General features: G+C 50.8%; 1 protein-coding gene across 6 annotated transcripts in view; it reads left to right on the top strand.

Annotated features, from left to right (window-relative positions):
- Nucleotides 1–22,848, top strand: part of ILF3 (interleukin enhancer binding factor 3) — a 28,264-nt gene extending 5,416 nt beyond the window's left edge. Inside the window, exons 2-20 of one of the 6 annotated variants that reach the window (XM_036845777.1) lie at nucleotides 6,868–6,965; nucleotides 7,526–7,755; nucleotides 7,940–8,117; nucleotides 10,108–10,255; nucleotides 11,675–11,766; nucleotides 12,155–12,250; nucleotides 12,888–12,999; nucleotides 13,422–13,519; nucleotides 14,072–14,183; nucleotides 14,288–14,398; nucleotides 14,757–14,956; nucleotides 15,311–15,478; nucleotides 15,921–16,058; nucleotides 16,167–16,343; nucleotides 16,441–16,594; nucleotides 16,743–16,796; nucleotides 20,225–20,593; nucleotides 21,386–21,514; nucleotides 22,168–22,848. In XM_036845777.1, the coding sequence (XP_036701672.1) occupies nucleotides 6,963–6,965; nucleotides 7,526–7,755; nucleotides 7,940–8,117; nucleotides 10,108–10,255; nucleotides 11,675–11,766; nucleotides 12,155–12,250; nucleotides 12,888–12,999; nucleotides 13,422–13,519; nucleotides 14,072–14,183; nucleotides 14,288–14,398; nucleotides 14,757–14,956; nucleotides 15,311–15,478; nucleotides 15,921–16,058; nucleotides 16,167–16,343; nucleotides 16,441–16,594; nucleotides 16,743–16,796; nucleotides 20,225–20,593; nucleotides 21,386–21,514; nucleotides 22,168–22,304 (2,706 nt within the window). In that variant the 5' untranslated portion in view covers nucleotides 6,868–6,962 and the 3' untranslated portion in view covers nucleotides 22,305–22,848. Of the gene's footprint in view, nucleotides 1–6,867; nucleotides 6,966–7,525; nucleotides 7,756–7,939; nucleotides 8,118–10,107; nucleotides 10,256–11,674; nucleotides 11,767–12,154; nucleotides 12,251–12,887; nucleotides 13,000–13,421; nucleotides 13,520–14,071; nucleotides 14,184–14,287; nucleotides 14,399–14,756; nucleotides 14,957–15,310; nucleotides 15,479–15,920; nucleotides 16,059–16,166; nucleotides 16,344–16,440; nucleotides 16,595–16,742; nucleotides 16,797–17,249; nucleotides 18,709–20,224; nucleotides 20,594–21,385; nucleotides 21,515–22,167 lie in introns of those variants that run through there. The other 5 variants (XM_036845780.1, XM_036845778.1, XM_036845781.1 and 2 more) reach the window with 5 other exon arrangements.
- The last annotated feature ends 3,365 nt before the right edge of the window (nucleotides 22,849–26,213 follow it).

Genomic DNA, 26,213 nt, shown 5'->3' with positions numbered 1-26,213 from the left:
GGAATGCTAAAATTACAGAAACCTTAAAAGGATTAGTGGTTGCTAGGGGTTAGGCATTGGGGAGGGGGGACAGTTGGAAGGTGAATGTGACTATAAAGGGCAACAGGAGGGATCCTTGTGACCGCAGCAGTCTGTATCTGATTGCGGTTGTGATATTGTTCTAGAGTTTGCAAGATGTTGCCATTGGGGGAAACTGGGTAGAGTGCAGGGGGGATCTCTCTGTTATTTCTTACAGCTGCATGAGAAGCTCCAATATCTCAAAATTAAAAAGTTTCATTTGAAAAAGAAACTCTTACCCACTAAAATAATTTAGTTTGTATGTTAATATTTAACATCCTTTGAGAGACAGTCATTTTTTTGTTTTTTTTCTTAACTAGAAACTAGTTTTTAAAAAACCTGGGTATTTCCCTGGTGGCTCAGTGGTTAAAAATCCGCTTGCCAATGCAGGGCACTCGGGTTCAATCCCTGGTCCGGGAAGATCCCACATGCTGTGGAGCAATGAAGCCCGTGCATCACAATTACTGAGCCCACGTGCCACAAGCTAGTGAAGCCCGTGGGCCTAGAGCCTGTGCTCCACAACAAAGAGAATTCACCGCAGTGAGAAGCCCGTGCACCGAAACGAAGAACCCCTGCTCTCTGCAACTAGAGAAAGCCCTCGTGCAGCAACGAAGACCCAACACAGCCAAAAATAAAATAAAATAAATTAAAAAAAAAAAAAAAAAATCTGAGGCTTTCCCATGGGAACACGGGACGGTTGCCTCTGCCTGCCCCTCCCCCCTCAAGGATTTCTAAGCTGGCTTCCCTTCCCCCCCCTTGCTGCCTGAAGGGCATGTTGCTAAAAGAGTTTAATAATTCCCACTTGGAGTCACGTTAAACCTTTTTGCTGTAATATTGTTTTTTTCACAGGCAGATGTTAAAGTATTTCTGTTGGTTCAGCCAAGAGTAGCTGAAATTACTCCTTCAGTACATTGCATTTGTAGTTCTACAGCTGATAGAGCATTTTCCCACCTTGTCACCTTTAATCCTTACTGTTTGCGGCTCTGAGGTGTAGGTAGTGTTTTAATCTCATTTTTGACCCAGCTCTGAAAAGATAAAGTGATTTGTTGGAGGTTCCATAGTGGCCAGGTTGGAAAGCCCAGGTGGGCACAAACCTGGGGCTTCTGTTTCTGAGACCTGTGGCTGTTTCACGGTGTCATTGGGCCTGGAGGCCTGGGTCTCACAGACCAGTTATAGTTCCAGAAGCAATTTAGGAAACATCCTGCATTTGCCAGTTACAATATCTTTTTAATTAGTTAACATACTTCATCTCCACCTTTTCATAAGAAAAAAGGATGTTTTAATACTGAACATATAGGAAGAAAATAAGTTTAGAGTAAAGGACAGTCCTTTCTTCAGTTAATTTTATTTTTGGCTTTGTTGGGTCTTGTTTGCTGCACGCGGGCTTTCTCTAGTTGTGGCGAGCGGGGGCTGCTCTTCATTGCGGTGCGCAGGCTTCTCATTGCAGTGGCTTCTCTTGTTGTGGAGCACAGGCTCTAGGCACGCGGGCTTCAGTAGTTGTGGCACATGGGCTCAGTAGTTGTGGCGCACGGGCTTAGGTGCTCCGCGGCATGTGGGATCTTTCTGGACCAGGGCTAGAACCCATGTCCCCTGTGCTGGCAGGCGGATTCTTAACCACTGCGCCACCAGGGAATTCCCAAGGACAGTCCTTTAAATTGAAAATATTTGTGAACATCTTTATTCCTAACTTTATACCTCCCTATGGACCAGTAAAAACACTGTTGGGGACAGAACTGGGAACCATTGCACTGGGCTTAAGATATGTCTTGAATTGAAAAATTTCTCAGAGTGGCATCCATAATCAGATTTTAGATTGGCGTCTTCTGGCTGGGTTGCTTTGTTAAAATTATTTTCCATATATCCTCGATGATGTGAATCTGTAAAAGTTTAAGGAGTCACTTACAAGTTGTATGTGTGTATTATTTCACTTCGCGGTCCAGGATAGGATTATATCTCCAGAGGTCAGGGAACCAGCATTGGGTCCTGTACCTTTTAAAGCCTATTTAGGTCTCTTTAAGAGGAGCATCCAGTTTGGGACCATTCCAGGAGTGACTGGGCCTCTAAGGTTTTGTGAAGTACCCTGGATGGGGGAATTTACTCTGGAAGATAGGTGGGGCCATACCTGTTGGGGTGTTGTCACTACACCTGTTCATTCATTCTACAGACATGTGTTGATCCACACATGCTGACTTGGGAACGTTTTTTTCCCAACGGCAAGTGGTCATGAACGGCATACTCCAGTTAGTGAGAGGTCAGAGAGATGGTCATCTCACCGCATGCTGTGGTTTAAACTTCTATAACTCTGCATGCTCTGGGTGGGCTGGTTCTGAGAACAAAAGAAAGGAACCTGATCCCTGCATGTTAGAACATCCCAAAACCACACAGAGGTTGTTTAAGATCCTGATTCTTCGCTCTTCACTCGTTCTTTTCTTGGACTTCTTTTCAGAGAGGCTGGGCTGGTAAATATCAGGCTTCAGTTGGGCCTGGTTTGAATCCTGAATGAGGTTGCAGGAGCAGCTCTGTGAGCCTTTCAAGGCTTGGGTTTAAAGTTATATTGGCAGGGGGCAGTGGAGTGTTGCATGTATAGGTGGGTATTGTGGGTTTCTTGCCAGCGGTATTCCTCAAAATCTTGAAAAGGAGGTTAAATGAGGTGGACTCTCTGGTATTCAAGACTGGAGCAGCTGGCTTCCAAGAGGCTGATTTGGGTGACAGATCTAGGCTTACACAGAGGCAAGTAAGGCTGGTTTTGTTGCCCTGCAAAGAAGTATTGACTCCAGTTTTTATTATTTATTTATTTTTGGCTTTGCTGCGCAGATTGTGGGATCTCAGTTCCCCAACCAGGGACTGAGCTCATACCCTCGGCATTGAGAGTACAGAATCCTAACCACTGAACCACCCGGGAATTCCCGACTTCAGTTTTTACGTGTTTGCTTTAGTTCACAGAATAAGTACTCTTACTCACTTTGTCCCCCTGAATCAAAAGCCATCGCCACTAAGGCCTGGCCTGAGGGAGGAGGGCCAGGGGATGAAAGGATCGCAGATGGGCCAAGGGTGGTGATCAGAGTTAGCCACAGCCCAGTGAGCCTTTAGGGGTCCCTTCTTGGGCCTGCCTCTCAAGTGAGGCAGCCTGCTGGAGCAGAGGCCACAGCCATGCTCCGAGTTTTGGCAGTGAAGACAGCAGATGGAAACCTCGCTGCGGGACGTTTGCTGAAGACAGGAGCATTTGGGGGCGCACAAATGTCCTTGAGGGCTTGTGATGGGCTGATGTTTTACACAGTGAATATCTTTTTTTTTTAATGTTTCATTTAATTTTATTTATTTATTTTTGGCTGCGTTGGGTCTTCGTGGCTGCGAGCGGGGGCTACTCTTCGTTGTGGTGCGCGGGCTTCTCGTTGCAGAGCATGGGCTCTAGTTGTACGGGCTTCAGTAGTTGGGGCATGCGGGCTAAGTAGTTGTGGCTCGAGGGCTCTAGAGCGCAGGCTCAGTAGCTGTGGCGCACAGGCTTAGTTGCTCCGCGGCATGTGGGATCTTCCCAGACCAGGGCTCGAACCTGTGTCCCCCTGCATTGGCAGACGGATTCTTAACCACTGAGCCACCAGGGAAGTCCCATCTGCCATTGACATCTGACTTCAGTTGTGTTTCACATCTCTCTTCATCTCTCTGTTCTTTTCCTCTTTCAGTCCACTTCATTTTATTGAAATATAATTAACAACGTATCTTTACGATGCTTTTCAAAGTAGCAGAAGGTTGTAGTCTTTCCTCTAAATATTAACTAGAGTCCAGTATTTATTTACATTTTTTTTCTTTTGAAGTAAATGTACAGATCTTGAATATCCAATTCAATGGATTTTGACCAGTGCATGTCCCCACCAATACTACCAAGATGTAGACCATGACCATCACCCCAGAAGGTTTCCAGGACCCCTTCCCAGGTGTTTCCTGCCACCATCCCCCAGAGGCAACCGCTGATGAGTTTTGGCTGTTTTGCTGAGTTCGAGAACTTCATCTGGGTGGAAGCTTTTTTTTTCCTTTTTCTTTTTTGATAGTTGCCCCAAATGTAGCCAGTGGAAGTCCTACAGGTCAGCTCATTTGTCCTTTGGACAAGCCTGCAGTAATCTGTGCATATTTCCTTGCTTTCTGACACTGCAGTGTGACCCAGGCTCACCCACCATAGTTGTGCATGAGGTGCCAAATCAACCATTTCTTCCAGGAGCTCCCTTTAGAAGATTTTAGACAATATCAGTCCTACAAAACCCTGAATAAAAAAGTCTTAGTCACCTGGGATCTCAGTTTAAGCTCTGTTATTTTCAAGTCTCTATATTTGATATCTGTGGTGGAGGAAGAATGTAAGATGAAGAGATGGTAAGTGTACAGTGATGCATTGGCTCCGGGCACCATGTTGGATTTGGAGGGAAGGCGTTTCTCCTTTAAGGTACACTCGCTGGCCAGGTCCACAGGAATGGGGGACTTGCGTGCTGTGTTCATCGCTGTCCCAGCATCTGGCTCAGGGCCTGGCACAGGGGAGGTGCATGCTGAATACTTTTGAATAAGTAAATACAGTTTTAAACATCATCCTTCATTATCAGATTGATGAAGTTTCAGTATAGATATGGCCAGGACTGGTGGCTGTTTAACATGGACTCCTCACCAATCAGCTGTGATTTCTGATGGCCTGCCTCTTGTCAGTTTAGAATTGGTTTTCTGAGCTTTGCTTTAAATTTTAGATTACCTGCCATGGTGGCACTTTTGTAAGAATTCTTGTTTACTACTCACTTAAAAAAAAAAAACAAAAATTATTATGGAAATTTTCAAACATGCACAAATGATCCCAGTATACCCATCCTTATCTTCAGCAGGTATCAGCATTTTCCAGTGTTGGTTTATCCTTTTCCCTTCTCCACTCCCCACCTCACTGGAGTATTTTAGAGCAAATACCAGGCATGTAGTTTAAGCCATAAATTTATCTTAAATATGTACCTAACAGATAAAGACATTCTTGTCTTTTTTTTTTTTTAATAAGGTATTTTATTTATTTATTTTGGCTGCGTTGGGTCTTCGTTGCTGCGCACGGGCTTTAGTTGCGGCAAGCAGAGGCTACTCTTCGTTGCGGTGCGCGGGCTTCTCATCGCAGTGGCTTCTCTTGTTGCGGAGCACGGGCTCTAGGCGCGCAGGCTTCAGTAGTTGTGGCTCGCGGGCTCTCGAGTGCAGGCTCAGTAGTTGTGGCACACGGGCTTAGATGCTCCGCGGCATGTGGGATCTTCCCGGACCAGGGATCGAACCTGTGTCCCCTGCAGTGGCAGATGGATTCTTAACTACTGCGCCACCAGGGAAGCCCCAAAGACGTTCTTTTCAAACACAACCATAATATCATTCGTTCCTAACTGAATGAACAATTATTCCTTAATACAGGATGTGCTTTTGCATGTGCTCTGCCCCTACAACAGCCAGTGATGTACATCTTGTGTAGCAGATGTTGGTGCTGTTTTTGCGGGTCTGTGGGATGTGTGCTCCATGCTTTCCATAGGTCAACTCATTTAATTTTCACAGTTCCCTTGAAGAGGTAGAGGAGTAGATTCATGTTGCAGGTTAGAAGGAAACTCCAATGAAACTTCAAGGCCACACAGGTAGTGGCCCAGCTGGCAAAGTTTCAGGCCCACATCTTTGCAGAAGCTTCCACTTGGTGACTACCAAGGGCCCAGGCACAGCCAGGAGCTGAGCCCAGGGACTGGTCCTCCACTCTTCCCTTCCCTCCCTCCCATGTCAAGAAGCATTTGACGCCACCTGTCCTTTTGCCTGGCTCTGCAGGGGCATCGCCTGTCATTCCACGCTTAGATTTTCAAGTTCTACTTTGGAACCCTTAAGTTTTCGATGAGATTGCTAGGTAGTCCTGAAGCATTGTGGGAAATTCTTGTTCTGGCTAGTCATGTCGGAGTTTATCCTTGAAGGGGGTGCGTTTCCGAGATGAACCTGCTGCTCTGGCTGGTAACTGGTGTGGATCGAAGGGGCTAGCTGTTATGTGGCTGGAGGGAATGGGTGGATTCATCTGTTGCCTATTAAGCTGATGGGGTTTTTTTGGTTGTTTACTCATTTGGAAGATTTCAGTGTGGACCAGACTGTTTGCATAGAGTGGGAATTGAGTAGGTTGTAGTCAGCATGTTATTTAGAGTCCAAAATTGTAATTATAGCTACGTTTGTCTTGAAGACTTCTGTTGTGTATTTCAGTTGTCTCAACCACTCCAGAATTGAACCCACAGGTGTGTCCACGTGCTGCGGTGGCCACATCCACCTGACGTTTCACAAGGTTCTTGCCTCTCCAGTTTACAGAAGCCTTTTGAGCCCCTCTGTTTCCTGCTTTCCTTCCATTACCCTCAAGGACCAGAGCTCTTTCCCTCTTTTTTTTTTTTTTTCTTTCCCTCTCTTTTTTTCTCCAAATACCAAGATTTTGCTGAACATTTTCGCCTGTACCATTTTCTGGAGGCTTGTTATAAGGTTTATTTTTTATTTGTAAAAATTGGCATACTTATATAAAGATAATGATGAAAAGGGATTTTTTAAAAAGTAAAAATCATCTGAGTGTGGGCCTGAAGTGAGACGCGCCTTCTAGAAACCAGCTGTTTTCATTTTTATGGAATTTTATAATTAGTTGTTTGTACCGTGGCTTAGTGGTTACTTGGAAATAAAGATGTGTCCTGCTGTGTGGACGGACCTCCTTCCTGAGGCAGCGCCGCTTGCATCCTGCTGAATATCTGACTGCTAAGATTCATCCATCGATGAAATATGTGAAACTAAAAAGATTTTCTGATCTTATAGATAGTTGAAGTATTGATAACACCACGGAAATCTGTCACAATTTGAAAAGATAAGCAAAAATTTGATTTCCAGACACTACAGAAAAAGAAGTAAAAATGGTAAGAAAGTTTTTTTCTTAATCATAGATACTGTTTCTTCATTCATGTACAAAAATGTTTGTAGTGTTTCCCCAAAGCATTTGATTCTTTTTTGTAAATTGAAGTAGTTGACTTACAATATCATATTGGTTTCAGGTGTACAACAGTAATTTGATACTTATTGTAGATTATATTCCATATAAAGTTTTTATAAAATATTGGCTACCTTCCCCATCCTGTTCATTGTGTCCTTGTAACTTGCTTATTTTATACTTAATAGTTTGTTCCTCTTAATCCCCTTCACTATCTTGCCTCCCCAAAGCATTTGAATCTGTAATCATTTTTCATTGGACTTTTTTCAAGTACATAGTGTAACAATTCTAGTAATACAGAAACGTGTAAAGTAAATGCCCCCATACTCCCACCACCTAGAGAAAGCACAGCTGTTACGTTTGGTTGTCCTTCTCAGGCTTTCAGATATGTTCATACAGTTTTATTTTCATATGCATAATTCTCAGGTGTACATCTTAAAAGATAAGCGTCAAGTTGCATTGTTTTTAACTAATTTTTCACATTTCCAGCGTCCAGTGAGAATTTTTGTGAATGATGATCGCCATGTGATGGCAAAGCATTCTTCCGTTTATCCAACACAAGAGGAGCTGGAGGCAGTCCAGAACATGGTGTCCCACACGGAGCGGGCTCTCAAAGCTGTGTCCGACTGGATCGATGAGCAGGAGAAAGGCAGCGGCGATCACGCCGAGTCCGAGAATATGGATGCGCCCCCAGAGGACGAGGCCAAAGAAGGGGCCGGGTAAGTTGGTTTTGTAGGGGGGTGGTTTTTTGTGTGTTTGCTTTGTTTTTTCCTTTCTCCTTTCTAGGGAGACTGGCCAGGGTAGGGTTGAGCACCTCCTTTTCTAAGAAACTCCAGCCTTTCCAGGACCCCTGGGTTCTGGCCAGACGGAATCTCACTGAGCATGTGTTGGGCTGTTCCTCAGGGAGCAGAAGTCAGAGCACGTGACCAGAACCCTGAGGGGCGTGATGCGTGTTGGCCTCGTGGCAAAGGGCCTGCTGCTCAAGGGGGACCTGGACCTGGAGCTGGTGCTGCTGTGTAAGGAGAAGCCCACGACCGCCCTCCTGGACAAGGTGGCTGACAACCTGGCCATCCAGCTCGCTGTGAGTGTGACCGCCACCACTGGGGTTGGAGGGTGGTCAGGGGAAGAGGTGCCCAACCGCGCTGTGTGCCAAGAGGCACGCTCCAAACCCAGCCTTGCACCTGCTGTGCTCACACCTTCTGTAGGTAACAGGCAGGACGCTGCAGAGCCACCCAGATGCTCTGGCAGCCAAGAAGGGCCCAGTGCCTGCCATGCACAAGGCTGCACTGTTTTTGGGCCGCACTGGGCATGACCTTCACATCCAGACTCCAGTGATGGATGGGCGGGTGAGTGGATGAATAGGTAGCACAGTTGTTAACTCTTCCTCCCTGACGCAAAGCTGGACATAAAAAAATTTTTTTAACCGATTTATTTGTCTCATTACAAAAGTATTACGTAAATAATAGCCTCTGGCATTTCTTGAGCATTGACTACACCAGACTCTAGGCCAGAAGAGCTCTATCATTTCATCATAATGACTGAGATAGGGCTTTATTTTTATTTTTTATTTTTTTAAACATCTTTATTGAAGTATAATTGCTTTACAATGGTGTGTTAGTTTCTGCTTTATAACAAAGTGAATCAGTTATACATATAAGGGCTTTATTATCTAAGTATTTTCGAAGACGTGGCTGAGGTGTGGGGAGCTCAGTAACTGACCCCACATACCCAGCTGGTGAGGTCTGGGGCTTCAGAACCTCTGAGTGTCACTGCCACTCGGTGCCTCTTCGGGACACATTTACCCTGGATTTAGTGACAGGATAAGCAAAAGAAGAAAGTAAAGACTTCATTTCTTAGACACACTGTTCGTTTTCACGTGTGAAGGTATGTTCTGTCACGTGTGAAGGCACGTACTGTCACGTGTGACTGACAACTGGGGATTCAGGACAGAGGTCAGAATTGAAATGGTCAGTTAATTTTAATCTTTGTCTATAAAAAGTATATTAAGTGAAGAAAATTAAGTTGACGTAAATGTTTCTAAAGGAAAGACAATTTTTGTAAAGAGTATTTAAAGATAGATACAAAGAAAGTATATTTTTATCAATTTAGCTTAGTGTTTTTTGACTGGGGCAGATTTTGCACCCCAGGGGACATGTGGCAAGTCTAGAGGTAGTTTTAGTTGTCACAGCAGGAGGAGTGGGGTGCTACTGGCATCTCCTAGGTAGAGGCTGGAGATGTTGCTCGAGGTCCTCCAGTGCACAGGACAGCCCTACAACCAAGAGTGATCTGGCCCAGAGCGTCCATAGTGCTGAGGTGGAGAAAAGTCAACTTAGGTTTTCCATAGTGCCTTTGTCCTCCCTGTAATGTGGTATTTACTTTGTTTTTCTTGACAAAAATCAAAAACGCTCGAGTTTTCTTGATCAAGGCATATAAACTGGTATAAAGAAGAAAGCAGAAGTCACAATTGTGAACGTCCTCTTATAGACACGTGCATTTGCAGCAAGTACGTGCTTTTATAGGCGTCATATGATGAAACTGTTTTACCGCACACAGTTTTCATCATCCCACGTTCTGTGATAGCTGCTCAGCCTGGTGTGGAAATAGCGGTGGCTGGATGCCCACTCTGTGCTGGGTGCTGTGCTTTCCATGCAGTGTCCGGTTCAAGTCCTCTGCAGCCTCGTGCTGTCGGTCGTGTCACTGAGTCCATTTTACAAATTAGAAACCACAGTCTTGATGAGATGAAGTGATTTGTCCAAAGTTACACAACTGCCAAGCAACAAAATGAGGATTCACACCCTCATCTCCTCCCAGACCCTAAACTCTCTTACCGTTGGCATTATAAAGCTTCCCGTGAAAATCACCCCTCTAAGTAGTCACCTCCTCCTTGGAGTGCCTGGAAGATGGCCAGAGACCTGTCCAGCAGGAGGGAGGTCCTGAGCCCTAGCTGAAGGCACTGCTGTCAGTCACAGCCCAAGAAACTGGCCTGTCTGCTGTGGTAACCAGGAGCTAAACAGAACTGTCGATAGCCCTGGGGGGGAAAGTGCGTTTGAAAGTTGCATTTTCTTTTGTAGGCTGTTACAGATGACAAGTACGAAATACTCCAATCTGTCGACGATGCCGCGATTGTGATAAAAAACACAAAAGAGCCTCCATTGTCCCTGACCATCCACCTGACATCCCCTGTTGTCAGAGAAGAAATGGAGAAAGTATTAGCTGGAGGTAGGGAGGCTGAGAAAGGCCAGCAGGACACTGGCAACTTGGTGTTCCCTCACGATTCAAACGTGCTATTCAGTTTTAGACTGCTTTGATAAAAGGATAGTGGTGTAGCTTTGACCACCTTTTGCTCTGAGATCACATCTCCCACTCGGTTTCAGTCCTGGGAGTTTGACAAAACGGTTGCACTAAAAGTGAGTAGCACTTTTCCTAGAGGATTGCACCATTTTTGTTTGTCTTAATCCTTGGATGTTCTCATCGGTGTTAAATGTGATTTTTTTCTGTTGAGTCAGTCTCTGGCCTTGGAAAAGCGTGTCCCTGGTGATTATAGGCTTTTTAAATTATGGAAGACAACCAGATGGTTTCTGCATGAGCATCACGTTGGACTTGTGCAAACAGCTTGTGTTGCAGCAGAACTGAGGGCTTCTTCATTTGTCCTCTTCCATTGGCTGCTTTTATCAGTTGCAGTGATTGAAATGCAAAGAGCTGATGCAGAGTTTTGGATAAAGTTTTAAACAATTGAGCGATTTTCAAATCAAGTCTTTGAACCTCAGACAGTGATAATGCTTTCACGATTCAAAGTCCACCCAGGGCCCCTCATACATCTCTGGGTGGATGTTTTTCAGTCACAACTCTCACACCTCAAAGTAAAGGTGACAGGCCTTATCCAAACCCCTGATGCACAGATGGCGGAAACGACAAACGCTCTGGTTTTGCTGCAGCACAGGCTCACGCCGTGCCCTTGTTGCTGTTCTTTGATTACCTTCGGTTCCGATACCTGATTCACTACCAGAGCCCTTCTAGTTTATCAATTTAGGGACGCTGGACCTTTGACCAACAGGACTCTCTCTGTCAAGGGCTGGGACTAGGGCAGTCCCACCTGGTGGGTGGAGGTGGTCCCCTTTGCCGTAGACGCCTCAGGGGAAGGCCTGTGGGAAGCAGAGAGGGAGTGCATTTCTACTCCCCCCCCCCCCCCCGCCTATTTTTATTTTTTGGTTTTTGGTTTTTGGTTTTGTTTTTCTTTTTTTGCTAATGAATTTTTTTAGCATAGCTAATTTATTGGGAGATCCTGGGGAGGAAGCAAGGTAATAGTCTCTACTAGAAGATAGGATCCACCTATCTGTCCCCCTCCCCCATGGGATTATTCCTTTTAGAGTAACTTCCCACTTTTGTTTTTGTTTTTCTTATTGTTGTTTTTTGTTTCTTGTTTTTTTGTTTTTTTGGAGGGGGCCTCTGATTTTTACGATCTCCTCTTGGGGCAGAGTTAAATGCACTTGAGCATCTCCTTCCCTGGTCAAGGGTGGAGATGACTTGAGATTCTGGGAGCCTCAGCTGCCCTTTTAGGAAGCTGCCACATCCCCTTTCCACCTGACAGAAACCCCTTGGTCAAACTGTACCTTGTCTTCTTATTCCATCCATGAATAGAAACGCTATCAGTCAACGATCCCCCGGACGTTCTGGACAGGCAGAAATGCCTTGCTGCCTTGGCGTCCCTCCGACACGCCAAGTGGTTCCAGGTTTGCATTTTGTTCTTCTATTTGTCTTTCGGTAGAGAATTCCTAAGTTTTAAGTTGGCTAATTTTCACCATAAAGTTTCGGTAACATTGAAGAGCACCGTGCTGAACTTAGCACCTGCAGGCGTGCAGTTGCTAAAGGAGCACGCATAGACAAATTTGACACCCCCAAAGGAGGCTTGTGACTGAGTAGGTGGGTAGCTGCTGCTTTGTGCCAAGAGTAACATCATTCTCGTCCACTCGGTGAAATCGCTGCCGACCACACACTTGATGGTCGTGAACGTTCACCGTTTACCCTTGACAAAGTAGCACCCTGAGACTTGCGTTTTTCATGTTTGCCTGTGTTCAGGGAGGTGCCTTGGTGTGAAGAGCCTGTGCTTTGTTCCTCTAGGCCAGAGCCAACGGGCTGAAGTCGTGTGTCATTGTCATCCGGGTCCTGAGGGACCTGTGCACCCGCGTTCCCACCTGGGGTCCCCTCAGAGGATGGGTAAGGCACCTTTGTAGCTATAGCCACCCTGGGTCATGTGTGCAGAGACCTCCCAGATCCCAAGAATATGTTAATGGTAAACAGGCTGGAGTGGCCCGTCAGGGTGGGTGTGGCCGATACTCCAGTCATAGCTGCTCATTGAGCAACTACTGTGTGCCACACCCTGGGTGGGGATGAGAGCGAGACCAGACTCCCATGGAGGGTACACAGCTCAACCTAGTCAGGGGCCGGCCAGGTGGCACACTTACTATGACGGATTACACTCCGTGAAGACGGTTTTGTAGCTGTTCTTGGACAGGGGTCAGCAAACTGAGGCCCACAGGCCAATTTTGGCTAGTTGCCTGTTTATCTGTAGTTAAGAATGCTTTTTATGTTTTTAAATGGCTACATTTTAAGTATAAGTACCTATGTAACAGCTTCAACTTTGCCTCTTGGCCCACACAGGCTGCCCCTTTAACATCTGGTCCTTTAAGGAAAAGTTGGTTAAGACCCACTCTAGGTGTCCTGTCTTCGACGCGCGTGCGCGCGCACATACACACGCGCACACACACACACACACACACACACACGACAACAGCTCCTCAGCATCAGCCAGCTCCCTCCTGGACACTGGCTAACTGTCCCTCTTGCCTTTCAGCCCCTCGAGCTTCTCTGTGAGAAGTCCATCGGCACAGCCAACAGACCAATGGGTGCCGGCGAGGCCCTGCGGAGAGTGCTGGAGTGCCTGGCTTCAGGCATCGTGATGCCAGGTTGGGGCCTTGTGCTTTGCAAGTTGCAGGGAAAGGACAGGGATTGAGGCCCTGAGGCCACTTCCTGGCGGGTCCCCTGACCGGGTTAGGGCAGCAGCAGCCCCGTGTCCCCCTAGGGATGAAGCATGTGACTACCCTCTTGCACCATCATATCCAGCCCTGTGCCGGCTCCGCAGCTGTGACTCAGGGCGGATCCGGGGCAGTGGTGACCCACTCCCACGCGAGCTCCACGCTCTGAGATACATGTGGATTATTTCTCTCACAGGCTGGATGCCGAGTGGGTCACCGAGCTCGGTGTGTTTTCCAGAGCTGGGTGTGGATGGGGCGCGGGGGGTAACGCACTTGGTTCCCTCAGCCAGCACAACTCTTCGGAGATGCTAAAAGATAATCCTCTGCATATCTTCCTTGTTTCCTGCCTTCAGATGGTTCTGGCATTTATGACCCTTGTGAAAAAGAAGCCACTGATGCTATTGGGCATCTAGACAGACAGCAACGGGAAGATATCACACAGAGTGCGCAGGTATAGTCATCGCCATTGCCAACGTGAGCCCTTACCCAGTCTGTAATCACTGGCTTCCAGTTCCATTACTGGGTATTCTCAGGGTAGCCACTGGACTCATAGGCTCAGGCTGGGGATTCTGAAGGTCAAGGGATCGTGCCTGATACAGGGTGCCCCAATCTGGGTTGCTTCTTTCCCCTGGCGCCACGCGTGGTTGTCGCCTGCCCCCTCGGCCTGCTCGAGTGCTGTTTTCAGACACCGAGTTCAGCGGGGAGATGTATTTGCTGTGCGGACTGCTCCAGGGGTCCTTCCCTCGCAGGCCCACCACGTGGCTCCGTGTGGCAACCAGTCCCCAGGTTGGGGTCTCCTGTAATCCTCTCGAGGGGGGTGGTCACAGGCTGGCCTTCCCCCACAGCAAGGCTGGGCCCTGGCTGTCGGGGGACCCCTCACTGTTATAGGGGAGACCGTTAGCAACCCCTCAGCTCCCACCCCTTCCAGAAGGCATTAGTGAGAGCACACACGTTGGCTGGGAACACAGGGCGGCTGAGTCAGGTTCCTCTTCCCCTTCTCCAGCACGCTCTGCGACTTGCTGCGTTTGGCCAGCTCCATAAGGTCCTGGGTATGGACCCCCTGCCTTCGAAGATGCCCAAAAAACCAAAGAATGAAAACCCAGTGGACTACACAGGTAAGCATGGCGCAGTGCCCATGCCCAGGCGGGCGGTATCATCGCACGCTCCCAGCAGACCCCTGACTGGAGTCTCAGCTGCTTCCGTCCTTGTCTCGTTTCAGTTCAAATACCCCCCAGTACCACCTACGCCATTACGCCCATGAAACGCCCAATGGAGGAAGATGGGGAGGAAAAGTCTCCCAGCAAAAAGAAGAAGAAGATTCAGAAGAAAGGTACCAGCATTCATTCATAGTCCTTGTTTTACCCTCCACGTGGCTTCAATTAAGGTTCACCCCAAAGTCAGTGGGATACTTCCTTTTACCTTCTCTTTCTCGGACATGATACTTAAGTCCTTTTAAGAATGGTTAAATAAATACAACATGGGTATGGAACGCAAGTGGGGTGCCTCAGCTGGTGACCGCAGGTGTGGTGTGCCCCTGGGAGTGGGGCAGGTAAGGCCTCGGCACGTGTGGCCGCCCAGTCCCCTGCCCAGTCCTCCACGTCGTGCATCAGGGCGCAGTCAGGAGAGGTTCCCCTGCCCGGTTCAGAATTGACTGACTTTCCAGAGCAACATTGGTGTGTTCTCTCTAGAGGAGAAAGCAGAGCCTCCCCAAGCGATGAACGCCCTGATGAGACTGAACCAGCTCAAGCCGGGGCTGCAGTACAAACTGGTTTCCCAGACCGGTCCAGTTCATGCCCCCATCTTCACCATGTCTGTGGAGGTAGACGGCAACTCATTCGAGGCCTCTGGGCCCTCCAAAAAGACTGCCAAGTTGCACGTGGCCGTTAAGGTGAGCACGGCGGCAGCGTCGTACGACAGCAAACCACTTCCTTCATCTTGCGCCCCTTTAGAGCCATCGTCCCATTTAAGCACGAGGCTAAAGGAGGGCATGCGCATACTGAAATGGTTAGATTTCCGAATGGTAGCCAAGTCACACGTGGCAAGAACGCCATCATCACTGTGGCTGATGGGCAGAGGGCCCCCTAGTGTGGCCGGGCATTGAGGTGGTCTTGGGAGCTACAGGAAAGCTCCTCCAGTTGGCTGGACGCCACCCTAGGCGCTTCTGATTCAGGATCCCGGGTGTGGGAGGGGTTCTGCGTGGTTGAGCCCTCCCTCACTGGGGGCCTGGGTCTCCCTCCTGCAGGTGTTACAGGACATGGGCTTGCCCACGGGTGCCGAAGGCAGAGACTCCAGCAAGGGGGAAGACTCAGCTGAGGAGACAGAGGCGAAGCCAGCCGTGGTGGCCCCGCCACCTGTGGTGGAAGCTGTCTCGACCCCCAGCGCTGCCTTCCCCTCAGATCCCACTGCCGAGGTGAGCACGGGGTGGGTGCTGGAGTGCCCGGCAGGAAGCAGCAGGCGGTCCTGGGTCCCGTGAACCAGGACAGTTCCTGGTCCTCGTTCTCTTACCCCAAGAGTGTGTACCTTCCAGTCCAGGGGCCTGTGGAGGGAGTTGGGTGTGAGCTGTTGAGCCATGGCCGAGAGGCCCTTGCTGGTGTTGACCCAACATCTGGGGCTGCACTGGGGTGGTCTGCAGTCGAGGATGTGCCGTTTCCCCGGTAGATGGGGTGTGGGTGGAGGCGGTCCCATTGCTGGGAAGGCCACAGATGATTTCTGGAGACAGGAGTTGCGAGGGCGACAGCAGAGTAAATGGAGCGGAGGGCCTCCTCAGCCATGACGTAGGGGCGGCTGCCCTCCTCCACGTGCTGGAAAGCCCTTAGCTGAGTTTGTTGGTTTTCTTTTCTGTTTTCCCTGAGAACGTAAAACAGCAGGGGCCGATCCTGACCAAGCATGGCAAGAACCCTGTTATGGAACTTAACGAGAAGAGGCGTGGCCTCAAGTATGAGCTCATCTCAGAGACAGGGGGTAGCCATGACAAGCGCTTCGTCATGGAGGTTAGTGGTCCTGGGGGCGGTTCCTGTGGGGGCCTGGAGTCTTTGGAGAGTCCCCCCCGTCCCAAGGGGGGTGTTGGGTCACCCCAGACACGCATGTGTTCTTCCCAGGTCGAGGTGGACGGACAGAAGTTTCAAGGCGCTGGCTCAAACAAAAAGGTGGCCAAAGCATATGCCGCCCTTGCTGCGCTAGAAAAACTGTTCCCCGATGCCCCTCTGGCCCTCGAGGCCAACAAGAAGAAGAGAGCCCCCGTGCCTGTGAGAGGTGGACCGAAATTTGCTGCTAAGGTGAGCGGTCACCCCGGAGCTCTCCGACCTTGGCGTGTATTCTCTGGTGATTCGAATGGGAGGCGAATGTAACCCGTCTGTCTTCTCTCCCGTTCAGCCACATAACCCTGGGTTCGGCATGGGGGGCCCCATGCACAATGAAGTGCCCCCGCCCCCCAATCTCCGAGGACGGGGAAGAGGAGGGAACATCCGAGGTCGAGGGAGAGGGAGAGGCTTTGGTGGCGCCAACCATGGAGGCTACATGAATGCTGGTGAGGACCATTGTCCTGTGCTGTCCCAGTGGGCCCGGCCTGCTCCCTGGAGTGGGTGGGACCCCTGGGGCCAACTGAGATGCCAGAAGAGGCAGGGGGGCTGGCAGACCCACCTCCTGCCCTGGTGACCCTGTCTGTTCCCTTTCAGGCGCCGGGTATGGCAGCTATGGGTATGGAGGCAACTCGGCAACCGCTGGCTACAGTAAGTGTGTGTTTCTCTTTGTCTGAGCTTGGGGAGAAGCTGCAGCTTAGCTCCCGTGGCCTGAGTTAGAGCAGGGTGGCCCAGCAGCAGGAGCCTCCCTGAGGCTTCAGGGCAGCTGGCACCCATTCTCGGTGGTTAGGTCAGGCGGTCCTCCAGCACCCCCCATCCTGCAAAAGTGTAATTTACTCTTTAAATGTTAATGCACACACTTGTGTGACTTGAAAGTTCATTAAAAGTCAGAATTTTAAATTTCTCTGCTTTAAGCCATGCGAAGCACCAATCCTGTGAATATACTTTTCCTGACAGTGCACAGCTCTTGTCTTGAGAAGGAGCCTTCATTGGGGGGTTACAGGAGCAGAGAAATCTAAAACATGAATTTCAAATGTGGCGCTCTGTGCCATTTTTCAAAAGAATTCTAATTTTTTTTCTCTGCTCTGTCTCCCCCTTTTGTAGGTGACTTTTTCACAGACTGCTACGGCTATCATGATTTTGGGTCTTCCTAGAGCATCTAAAAGTATTGCACACAAAATCAACTTTTTACTCCAATTTTCTCGAACTCCAAAACCCAAAGTGTCCGTGCTGTGCCCTGTGCTTCACTGGGTTTCTCAACCGTGGCTTGTCACCGCAGCTTGTCTGAAACTCTTAGCCTGCAGAATTTAAGACAATGGCAGTTTTTATCGTGATTTGCCTTTGAACTTGGTCATATTGAAGTTCACAATAAGTGGAAAACAATTTTCAGAGAATGCGTTTTTTGTGCAGAATTGCACAGAATTCTAGAGCCAGCGTTGGTCAGCATCAAGGCAAAAGCCCACCTTTGCTTTTTATGGAAAGCATTACTTTATTTAAGAGACAGATAATAATGCATTTTAATCTACCTTTGTCTTAATTTACAGCAGGTTTTGTATGAATTTTTAACCTTTTAACAAATTCCCAAATCTGGTTGATGCCTTTGACAGTAACGATTTCACCACATCTGAATCCAGAGCAACCGGCCTTTTTTCTTTTGTTTTTTCATAAGCATGTGAAACGTTGGGAACGTTGGGAAATTGTATATTGTGCGAAGTTAACCTCTTCCACCTTTTGTAAATGCTCTGGTGGGTTCTTGTTCCGGGATGCAATGTTCTGTGGCTGCTTTAGCTAGAGGTGAACTCTCAAAGGTATCAAAACTGTGCTTCCACTATTAGTGCAAGAAACAGACAGGCTTTAAGGAAGAGAGAACGTGGAATTTTGCAAGTCGTAATCACACCTGCAAATGCATGGGATTCTAGAGGTTTTTTTCCTTTTCCTTTTCTTTTTTTTTCTTTTCTTTTTTTTTTAATGGGGCTTTAAAAATAATCAAGCTGGAAGAGCTTAATACATAGCACAATTCCTCCAGTGAAGAGCCAAGCCTCAGCAGGGCCTGTGCTGCTGGGCGCACATCCACGGCAGATTCCAGAAGGCCTGGAAAGCTTCTGCCCTCTTACCTTAGGGTGCAGGCTTGAGCTTGTGTGGCTTCTCCCTTGTGCGCAGAGGCACACAGAGGCGTTCTGGCTCTTGAATGAGACCCCCGTCTCTTGGCGGGAGTCCTTCTTGGGAATGAGTATAGTTTTGGCTCTGGTCAGCAGACTTCTCTGCAGCAAGGCCTGCCTCTGCGTTGACTTGCAAAATTTTGCGTTTATTCAGTCAGGCAAAAAAATTGGTCAAAATGGTTACTACATAATTTGTTCCCAGGGGTTTGAAACATTCAGTGAAACTTTTTAAAACTTTGATTGCATGATGTATTTTTTTTTTTTCCTAGAAAGTTATTGTTTGAGAATAATGTCTTTTTATACCAGGAAATAGTTATCCTGAAATGACGTTGAAAATTTCCCCTCCCCTTTATTATTATTATTATTTTTTTTTAATCAATACATGTTAAAGTAACAAGCCCTCAGTCCTTGGCGTCTTCATTCATTCCCACGCTGGCGGAGGGGCGAGGATGCGCTCAGTGCTGGTCGTGGGCAGCCGAGGTGGTGGGCTTCCGAGAGGGTGTCTGCAGGGGACCTCCCGTCCTCCAGCCTCCTTGAGAAGCCTTCGCGCGTTTACTTTCCTGCATTGTGGGACTCGTCCTTCTCCTTGGTGTTTTTGGCTTTGGGTGGGGTGGGTGGAAGGGTCTAGAGAAAATTAACTGATGTCGCAGATCAGTTCTATCCAAATTATTGTTCTCAAAACCACCCAAGACACAGCGGTGTGGGGCGTACATCTGCAGCGGGTGGAAGGAATTAACCCCCATTCAAAAGGCAGGAGATCCTTGGTGCTAAATACGGGAAGGAAGGACGGGGTGTGTGGGGAGCGTCCTCTCCCCGTCCCCCCACCCTGGGCACAGTGGCCACACCAGGCACCAGCCCCGGCTGTCTGTGGCAGGGGCAGCAGCCAGCCAGCACAGGTGCGCCCAGGCCCGCCTGCTCCAGGAGCCCAAGAGTTCTGCAGCCCCTGTGTGAGTGCTAGGGATTGCCCGGCTGGGTCGGAGAGCCACCCACGTGACCTGTCTTCCTCTTCCTGTCGCCTCTCCTTAGCTGACCCATGCCCCGTCAGTCCATCTGAGTGGTGGGGCTGTGTTAACAAACCTGTCTTCCGGGGTCTGTACCTCGTGACCAGAGGGGGGACCCACCGTGACATTCTCCGCTCCAGGGCCTGAGAATGTGGCGGTCTGGCTGCACGCTTGTCAGTCCTGCCCCTGGGTCCTGCCTGCGCCCGGCAGCTGTGCTGGGAGTAAGGAGGGGCCCTCTGGGGGGGCCACCCAAGGCAGTAGCTTGAGGCCCCACCTGGGTGTTCTGAACCCAGCCGTAGTGTTTCATTCCCCCACGAGGCTGTGGCAGTCACACCAGGGAGATGCCCCAGATCATTGGGCTAAGTCTCCATTCGGTCCTCCCAGACCCAGGTGGACCAGCTGGTCTTCCAGGAACGACTCTGGCTTTTAGGGGCATCGTTACAGAGCATCTCCTGGGGTCACCCAGGACTGGGACTACAGAGCCTCTTCCCAGCACAGCAGGGGGGAGGTGGCGGGGGCCAGCTGCTTCTTTGGGGCTTTGCTTTTCCTCTCACCGTTGGGGACATCTGGGTAGCAGTCAGCTAGTCGTGATTGTCATCCCGCGCTTGGAGCCCATCCCATTGTAATGTTGACATCCGCTGCGAAAGCTGCTGCTGGCCTGCTGTCGTGCCGCTGCTTGGGCAGAGAGCCATTGTTGTCGTCAGCTGATGGGTGAGTGGGGCTGAAGGCTGGGCCAGCCCATACCAGGCTGCTTCAAGGACCGGAGCCGCTGCTCCTCGCTCTCCTGCCTCTTTCCGTCTCTCCCGGCCTGGCCAGTGGGCTTGTGGGTCAGCCTTCAGGGCCCACAGCTGTGACCTTCCCTCTCCTTCCCCTCCCCCGCCTCTCGATCCTCCACCTGACCCGCTGCCTTCCTGTTTAGGTCAGTTCTACAGCAACGGAGGGCATTCTGGGAATGCCGGTGGTGGTGGCGGCGGCGGGGGCGGTGGTGGCTCTTCTGGCTACGGTTCCTACTACCAAGGTGACAACTACAACTCACCAGTGCCCCCGAAACACGCCGGGAAGAAGCAGCCGCACGGGGGCCAGCAGAAGCCCTCCTACGGCTCGGGCTACCAGTCCCACCAAGGCCAGCAGCAGTCCTACAACCAGGGCCAGTACAGCAACTACGGCCCCCCGCAGGGCAAGCAGAAAGGCTATAATCATGGACAAGGCAACTACTCCTCCTATTCAAACTCCTACAGCTCCCCCGGAGGCGGGGGCGGATCAGACTACAGCTACGAGAGCAAATTCAGTGAGTTGGCTTCCAGAGCCGCCAGGGGTCCAGGCCAGCAGCAGATCCCAAGGAGTGGTGGAAGCTCAGCCCTGCCCCAACCTGACCTCTGGTGGAGGGACCGGAAGGAAGCCGGGTGGTGCTGGCTGCAGGGCGGGCGTTAGGAAAATCCTGAAAGTAGGGTCCCCTGGCCCAGGTCTTTGCTGGTCCCTCCCTGTTGCCTTCTCCGAGGTCCCGGAGGCTGTGGGCTGAGGCTGGGGCCCAAGGGTGGATAGAGCCTGTGAGTCTGGGCCAGCTGTTGCGAGGTTACCTCCAGGGATGGGCTCTGGAGACAGCCCCCAACACATCCTGAGTTACTTCTGTGTCCGCCGGTCCTTCCACCTCGTGCACAGACCCAGCAGGCCTGGGGAAGCGTGGGTGTGAACTCCTGCATGGCAGGATAGCGGGCAGCTGCGTGCCGGGGACCTTAAAGAAGCTGTGCTGCCTGTGCGTGGGCCTGGCGGTGGGCCTCGGGTGCCTGGCTGGGTGGGAGAGGGGAGGAGGCTGCTGGGGAGCCTGGGTTGGAGGAGCAGGTGGGAAGGCAGGATGGACCTGGGCTTCAGAACATGATGACGTTACAGGGCTCCAGTGGCCCCTGGCGCTTCGTGGTTGGACTGAGTGTGCCAAATTTCAGCAGTCAAGACGGGGATCGGGCAAGGCCCAGACCTCAGCCGAGCGCCTGCCACTGCCAAGGCCGCGCACAAGGAACCTAGATCGCCCTAGCCGCAATTCTTGGCCACAGCCCCTTAACTGTGTTATCTTCTCTTCCCCCAGACTACAGTGGTAGTGGAGGCCGAAGCGGCGGGAACAGCTACGGCTCAGGCGGGTCGTCCTACAATCCAGGGTCACACGGGGGCTACGGCGGAGGTTCTGGGGGCGGCTCCTCATACCAAGGCAAACAAGGTGGGCTTGGGGCAGCAGGCAGCACAGCATGGGGGGCCTTAAACTCAGAGCCAGCAGGGGCCACACGGATTCCATGAGGAGGGGGCGTGGCCTGGCCTGGGCAGATAGCAGCACAGGTAGGGGGGCCCCGGTGGCAGCTGCCGCTTGGCTTCCATGTGGGGTAAGAACAAGGAGTGAGAGACACGGGCACACCAGGACCCTGTGAGAACACGGGCTTAGGCACACCTCCAGCTTCGGGTTCTTCCGGAGCCAGACGTTCAGAAATTGCCCTACTCTTAAATGTTGGCACCAACGGGAAAAAATACGGAGAACAGTGAGGGCCAAACAGAGCCTGACGTGGAGCTCTGGTTTGGGGTGGTGAGCTCAGCCTGTGCTCAGGCAGCCCCCGGTTACAGCTCCCGCTGCCCATGCGTCGTGGCTGGGCAGCTCCCCACCCCTCATAAACACAGGGCTGATGGTTCCACCTCAGGGCTCGTGGAACAACTAGACCCAGTGACCCTGGAAAGGCACTTAGCAGAACAAGGTGGAGCTTCCATGGCTGCCCTGCTGCGATCTCCCCGGCAGACACAATTCCGGTGTTGGCTGACGTCCTGCTCTCTGACTGCGGGGCAGGCCTGTGCCTCTCACCTCTAACCCAGCCCTCTCTCCCTTAGGAGGCTACTCGTCACAGTCGAACTACAGCTCCCCGGGGTCCAGCCAGAATTACAGCGGCCCTCCCAGCTCCTACCAGTCGTCACAGGGGGGCTACGGCAGAAACGCAGACCACAGCATGAACTACCAGTACAGATAAAGCCCCCAAGGGGTGAAGATTTGTACCTTCTGCACTTACTCCCCCGTTGTAAGATTCAGTTTTATGCATCACAGTTAACATGTCAACCGGCCTCTCCAGGCCCCTTCCGCCCTACCCTGTCCACGTTGCTGTGTTGTGAGGTGCAGCTGGTCACTCCCGTGACCCGTCCTGTGACCCATATTTAGCTGTGTTTGGGACTCCGTGTCTTCAGTGGTTTGTTAGTTGCCATTACAACTTTGTCTGAGTAGAGTTTTTTTTGAGTTCTTGCAATTAAGTATCCCTCTGTCTATTTACAATTGGTGTTAGTGTTAACTCAGTTTGTCTTTAAATAGTAACGGAAGGGATACGTCATTTGTTAATGCTTTTGTGAAGTGAGTTAAACGAGCTTTCTGTATTTTAATGCTTTAGTGTTTCAGTTTTATAAGTGAAGATTTTATTTTAAAAACCAGTGGGAAAGAGTGGGGTTTTTTTGTATGTCTGGATCATTCAGGCAGTACATCTGAATTGAGCTGAATGTAGACGAATAAAGAAAAACAAAACTCTGTGCCTGTCGTAGGCCTGGGTGTCTGGGCCACCAGCAGCAAGATGGGCAGGTTCCTCCACTCTGTTCCCAGCACAGGAAGGCAGGGTGTGGGGGGCAGGGCAGTCCCTGGTCACCGGAGAACGGCCAAGGCCAGCAACCCAGTTTCCTGGCAGCTTGCAGAACCGGTGTCCCAGCGGCTCCATAGTCCCAGCTCTCCCCGTGGGCTGCAGAGTGACTTCCGGAGACCCACACTGCTGTAGGGGGTTTGCTCACACAGTTGGGCATGCTTTGTTTTCTGCTCCATGAAGTCTCATAATTTTAAGTGCAATTTCAAGTCACCACGGAGTAAAACATCCTTGTAGGTTGGGTACGTGTAACCTAAAAAAGCCCAGTTGAATCTGGCTGAAAGATGCCAAGGTGTGGGGAACCCAGCCACAGAACCATCCATGCCACGATGGCGCTTTGTGTCTGCAGCAGCTGCGGCCTTTCCTCTGGTGCCGCCCCACCTCGAGTGTGTTCCACGGAGTGCACTGTTGGCGTGCTTCACTATCCTGGGTAATTTTGCAGTGGTTGGGAGACATCTTGTCACCTAGTGGGTAGAGGCCAGGGATGCCGCTGACCATTCTACACTTAAATGTCAGCAGTGCGCAGGTGGAGGAGCCCTCCCCAAAGCAGCCCTTCTCAACTTTGGCCCTGCTCCCGGGAGAGAGTGGGGGTCACGCCCGGAGTGCTTTACCCGCCTGTCTGGAACGAGCCCCTCAGCGAGGCCTGGGGCTGCATCTCTACGGGAACCCACCTAGTCTTGCCGCCTGTCCACTCTCTCAGACCAGGTGCTGTTCAAGATTGTGGCCCCTTGGCCTCCCGTGCTTGGTTAGCCATGGCCACTGGGAGGAGTGCGAACCATTCTTGACTCAGAATCACTCAGCTGAGGCAGAAAGTCCAGTGTGCCTTCAAAGGATGAAGATTTGCCTTCTTGGGGAGGTGAGAGAAAGGTGTTCTCCACTAAAAGAGGAAACATTGGAAGAATTTTGCTTACTGTCAGAGCAGAGGAGGTCCGGGATGCCAAATGGTCCAGCCCGGGGAGCGGGTCCCACAGTGCAAACATTCGTGTTGGCCTGAAGTGCTCTGGGATCCCTCAAGCATGTGCACTTGGAGACCAGAGACAGACCTGAGGGATGGCTGGCTTCCAGCCTCGACTCCTCTCCCTGACAGGTCCAGGGGATGGAAAAAAAGAGACCCACACAAGATCACTTGGACCTTGTGTTTGAGAAGATAGGATAAAGGTGTGGACGGAAGCTGTGTCACTGAGAAGTCCATGGCGAGGAACACTCCTGCACCGCCTGCCAAATGCCTTCAACTATGGACCTGCGTTCTCAACACAGGTTTCACCATTGGTTTCCCAAGCAGCAGCCACCGCCACCGTTCACATTTCTGAATGCAGAGTCACCGCAAGGGAAGGAATCTCAAGGTCAGAGAAGGCAGTGGAAAAAGATGTACCTATGGTGACAAGTCCTCAGGGAGTCGGGACTTGCTGCCATATTCCTCTGTTGTGGGGAAGGGCTAGACCCCGGGTGGCTTATCTTTGATGGATGCCTGTCTGAGTCTTTGCCATGGTCAGGACAAGTTTATTGCCAAAAAGAGGGCGTTAACTGGCAAGCAAGCAGGATTTCCCCTTGCCTCTTCCAGCTTCTGGTGGCTCCAGGCGTCCCCTGGCTTGTGACAGCATCACACCAGTCTCTGCCTCTGTCTTCACATGACCTTTTCCTGTGAGTCTCTGTGTCTTAAATCTCCTTCCTTATATAAGGGCACCAGTCATTGGATTTGGGGCCCACCCTAGTCTAGGATGAGTTCATCCCAGGATCCTTAAAAACATCTACAAAGACCTTTCCAAGTAAGGTCACGTTCACAGATATCAGCTGTTAGGACTTGGACATACCGTTTGGGGGGCAATATTCGACCCAGTACAAGGCTGGGTGAAGGTTTCATCTTCATTGATGCAGGCACAGCCCTGGGAGTTTGTGGGACACAGACAGGGTTACCGTAGTCAGGTCTGGACGGCACAGAGCCAGCAGCATCTTTGCAGCATGGGTAACTGTCCTGAGGAGACAGCTCGTGAGCCCAGATCCTTGGCACCCTGACTCTGCTCAGGGACCTCACTAGTGGTGATGCAGCTGGCCAACAACAGTATCCCAGCCCTCAGGACCACCCCAGGAAGCTGGGTTCAGGAAGATGTGGCTGACACCTTGAGCACGAAGAAGGCCTTGCTGCTGGTGCGTCACTCCTTCAAAGCTGACTGAGGCCTTCCCCCAGGCCTATTGCCCTCCAAATCCAGGAGGCCAGCCTGGAGGAGGTCCTAGCAGAGCTGCTTCTCCAGCTCCTCCTCAGCCAGGGCCATGGTGGGCAACAGCTGGCTTATGAAGAGACGTCTTGGCCCACGTGTTGCTGGAGGAGGGTGTCATGCGTCCTGAGTCACCAGCAGAGAGCACCAGGAGTATCAGCAGAAGGATGGATGGCCCACACCCTCAGCGAGTTGACGGGACAGGGTACTTGGTGGATAGGCCCTGGCGGTCAGCGATCTGGGACTGGGCACCACCCTGGAGGGTGTCCTTGGAGGGAAGGTAGGAAGGGAGAAAGCACATGACTGACACCTCATGGTGGGGTGAGTGACGTCCCAGGGAGGGGCAGGGCCTTGCCGGGAATTTGAACTGATCCCAGGGGAGAAGTATTGGGGATGAGAGACCTAGGATGAAAGGGGGCTTCTGAGCAGGAATGGGGGAGGCGAATCCAGGATTTGCACCTCTAGATTTAGCAGTCACTGGGGCCCTGGTTGTCCCTGGGGTCCAGCCTGACCTGAAGTCACCACCCAGCTGCCCGACTACTCTACCCTGGCAGGGACCTCCGATCATCAACCATTCTTGTGTAACCAGCGGGGCTCGCCCTGCCCCTAAGGACCCAGGCCTGGACCTCTCTGCAGCTGGGCTGTCCAGCCTCAGGAGTCCGTGTCCAGGTGTGAGCACCACGCCGGCTCTTCCTTCCCTTTGCAGGCCTGTTCCAAGACCTCTGGACACAATTTTGGGCAACAGTGCAGCACGCGTTTTTGGCTGAGAGGCTCATTCTAACCCATCCCGGAATAAATGGAAACTTCATGTGCTCACTTGTTTCATTCACGCAACATGTATTTATTGGGTCTTGCTTACGTATCAGTCTTATACTGCACGCTGGGAATGTGGCAGTGAGCCTGGCCCCTGCCCTCATGGAGCTTCCAGGCACCAAGAGGGCCCTGTCCCAGCTGGGGCAGGGAGTGTCGGGAAAGGTGTTCTGTGTCTTGAGACAGTGTTGTTGAGTGGGACCGAAAGGTGTTTTGGGCGGTGGGGGGAGCCGGGGGG

This window comes from Balaenoptera musculus, chromosome 3, assembly GCF_009873245.2.
Source record: "Balaenoptera musculus isolate JJ_BM4_2016_0621 chromosome 3, mBalMus1.pri.v3, whole genome shotgun sequence".
Classification (NCBI taxonomy): Eukaryota; Metazoa; Chordata; class Mammalia; order Artiodactyla; family Balaenopteridae; genus Balaenoptera; species Balaenoptera musculus.
The sequence above is the reverse complement of the archived record's forward strand: the minus strand, read 5'-3'. Positions and strand labels throughout refer to the sequence as shown.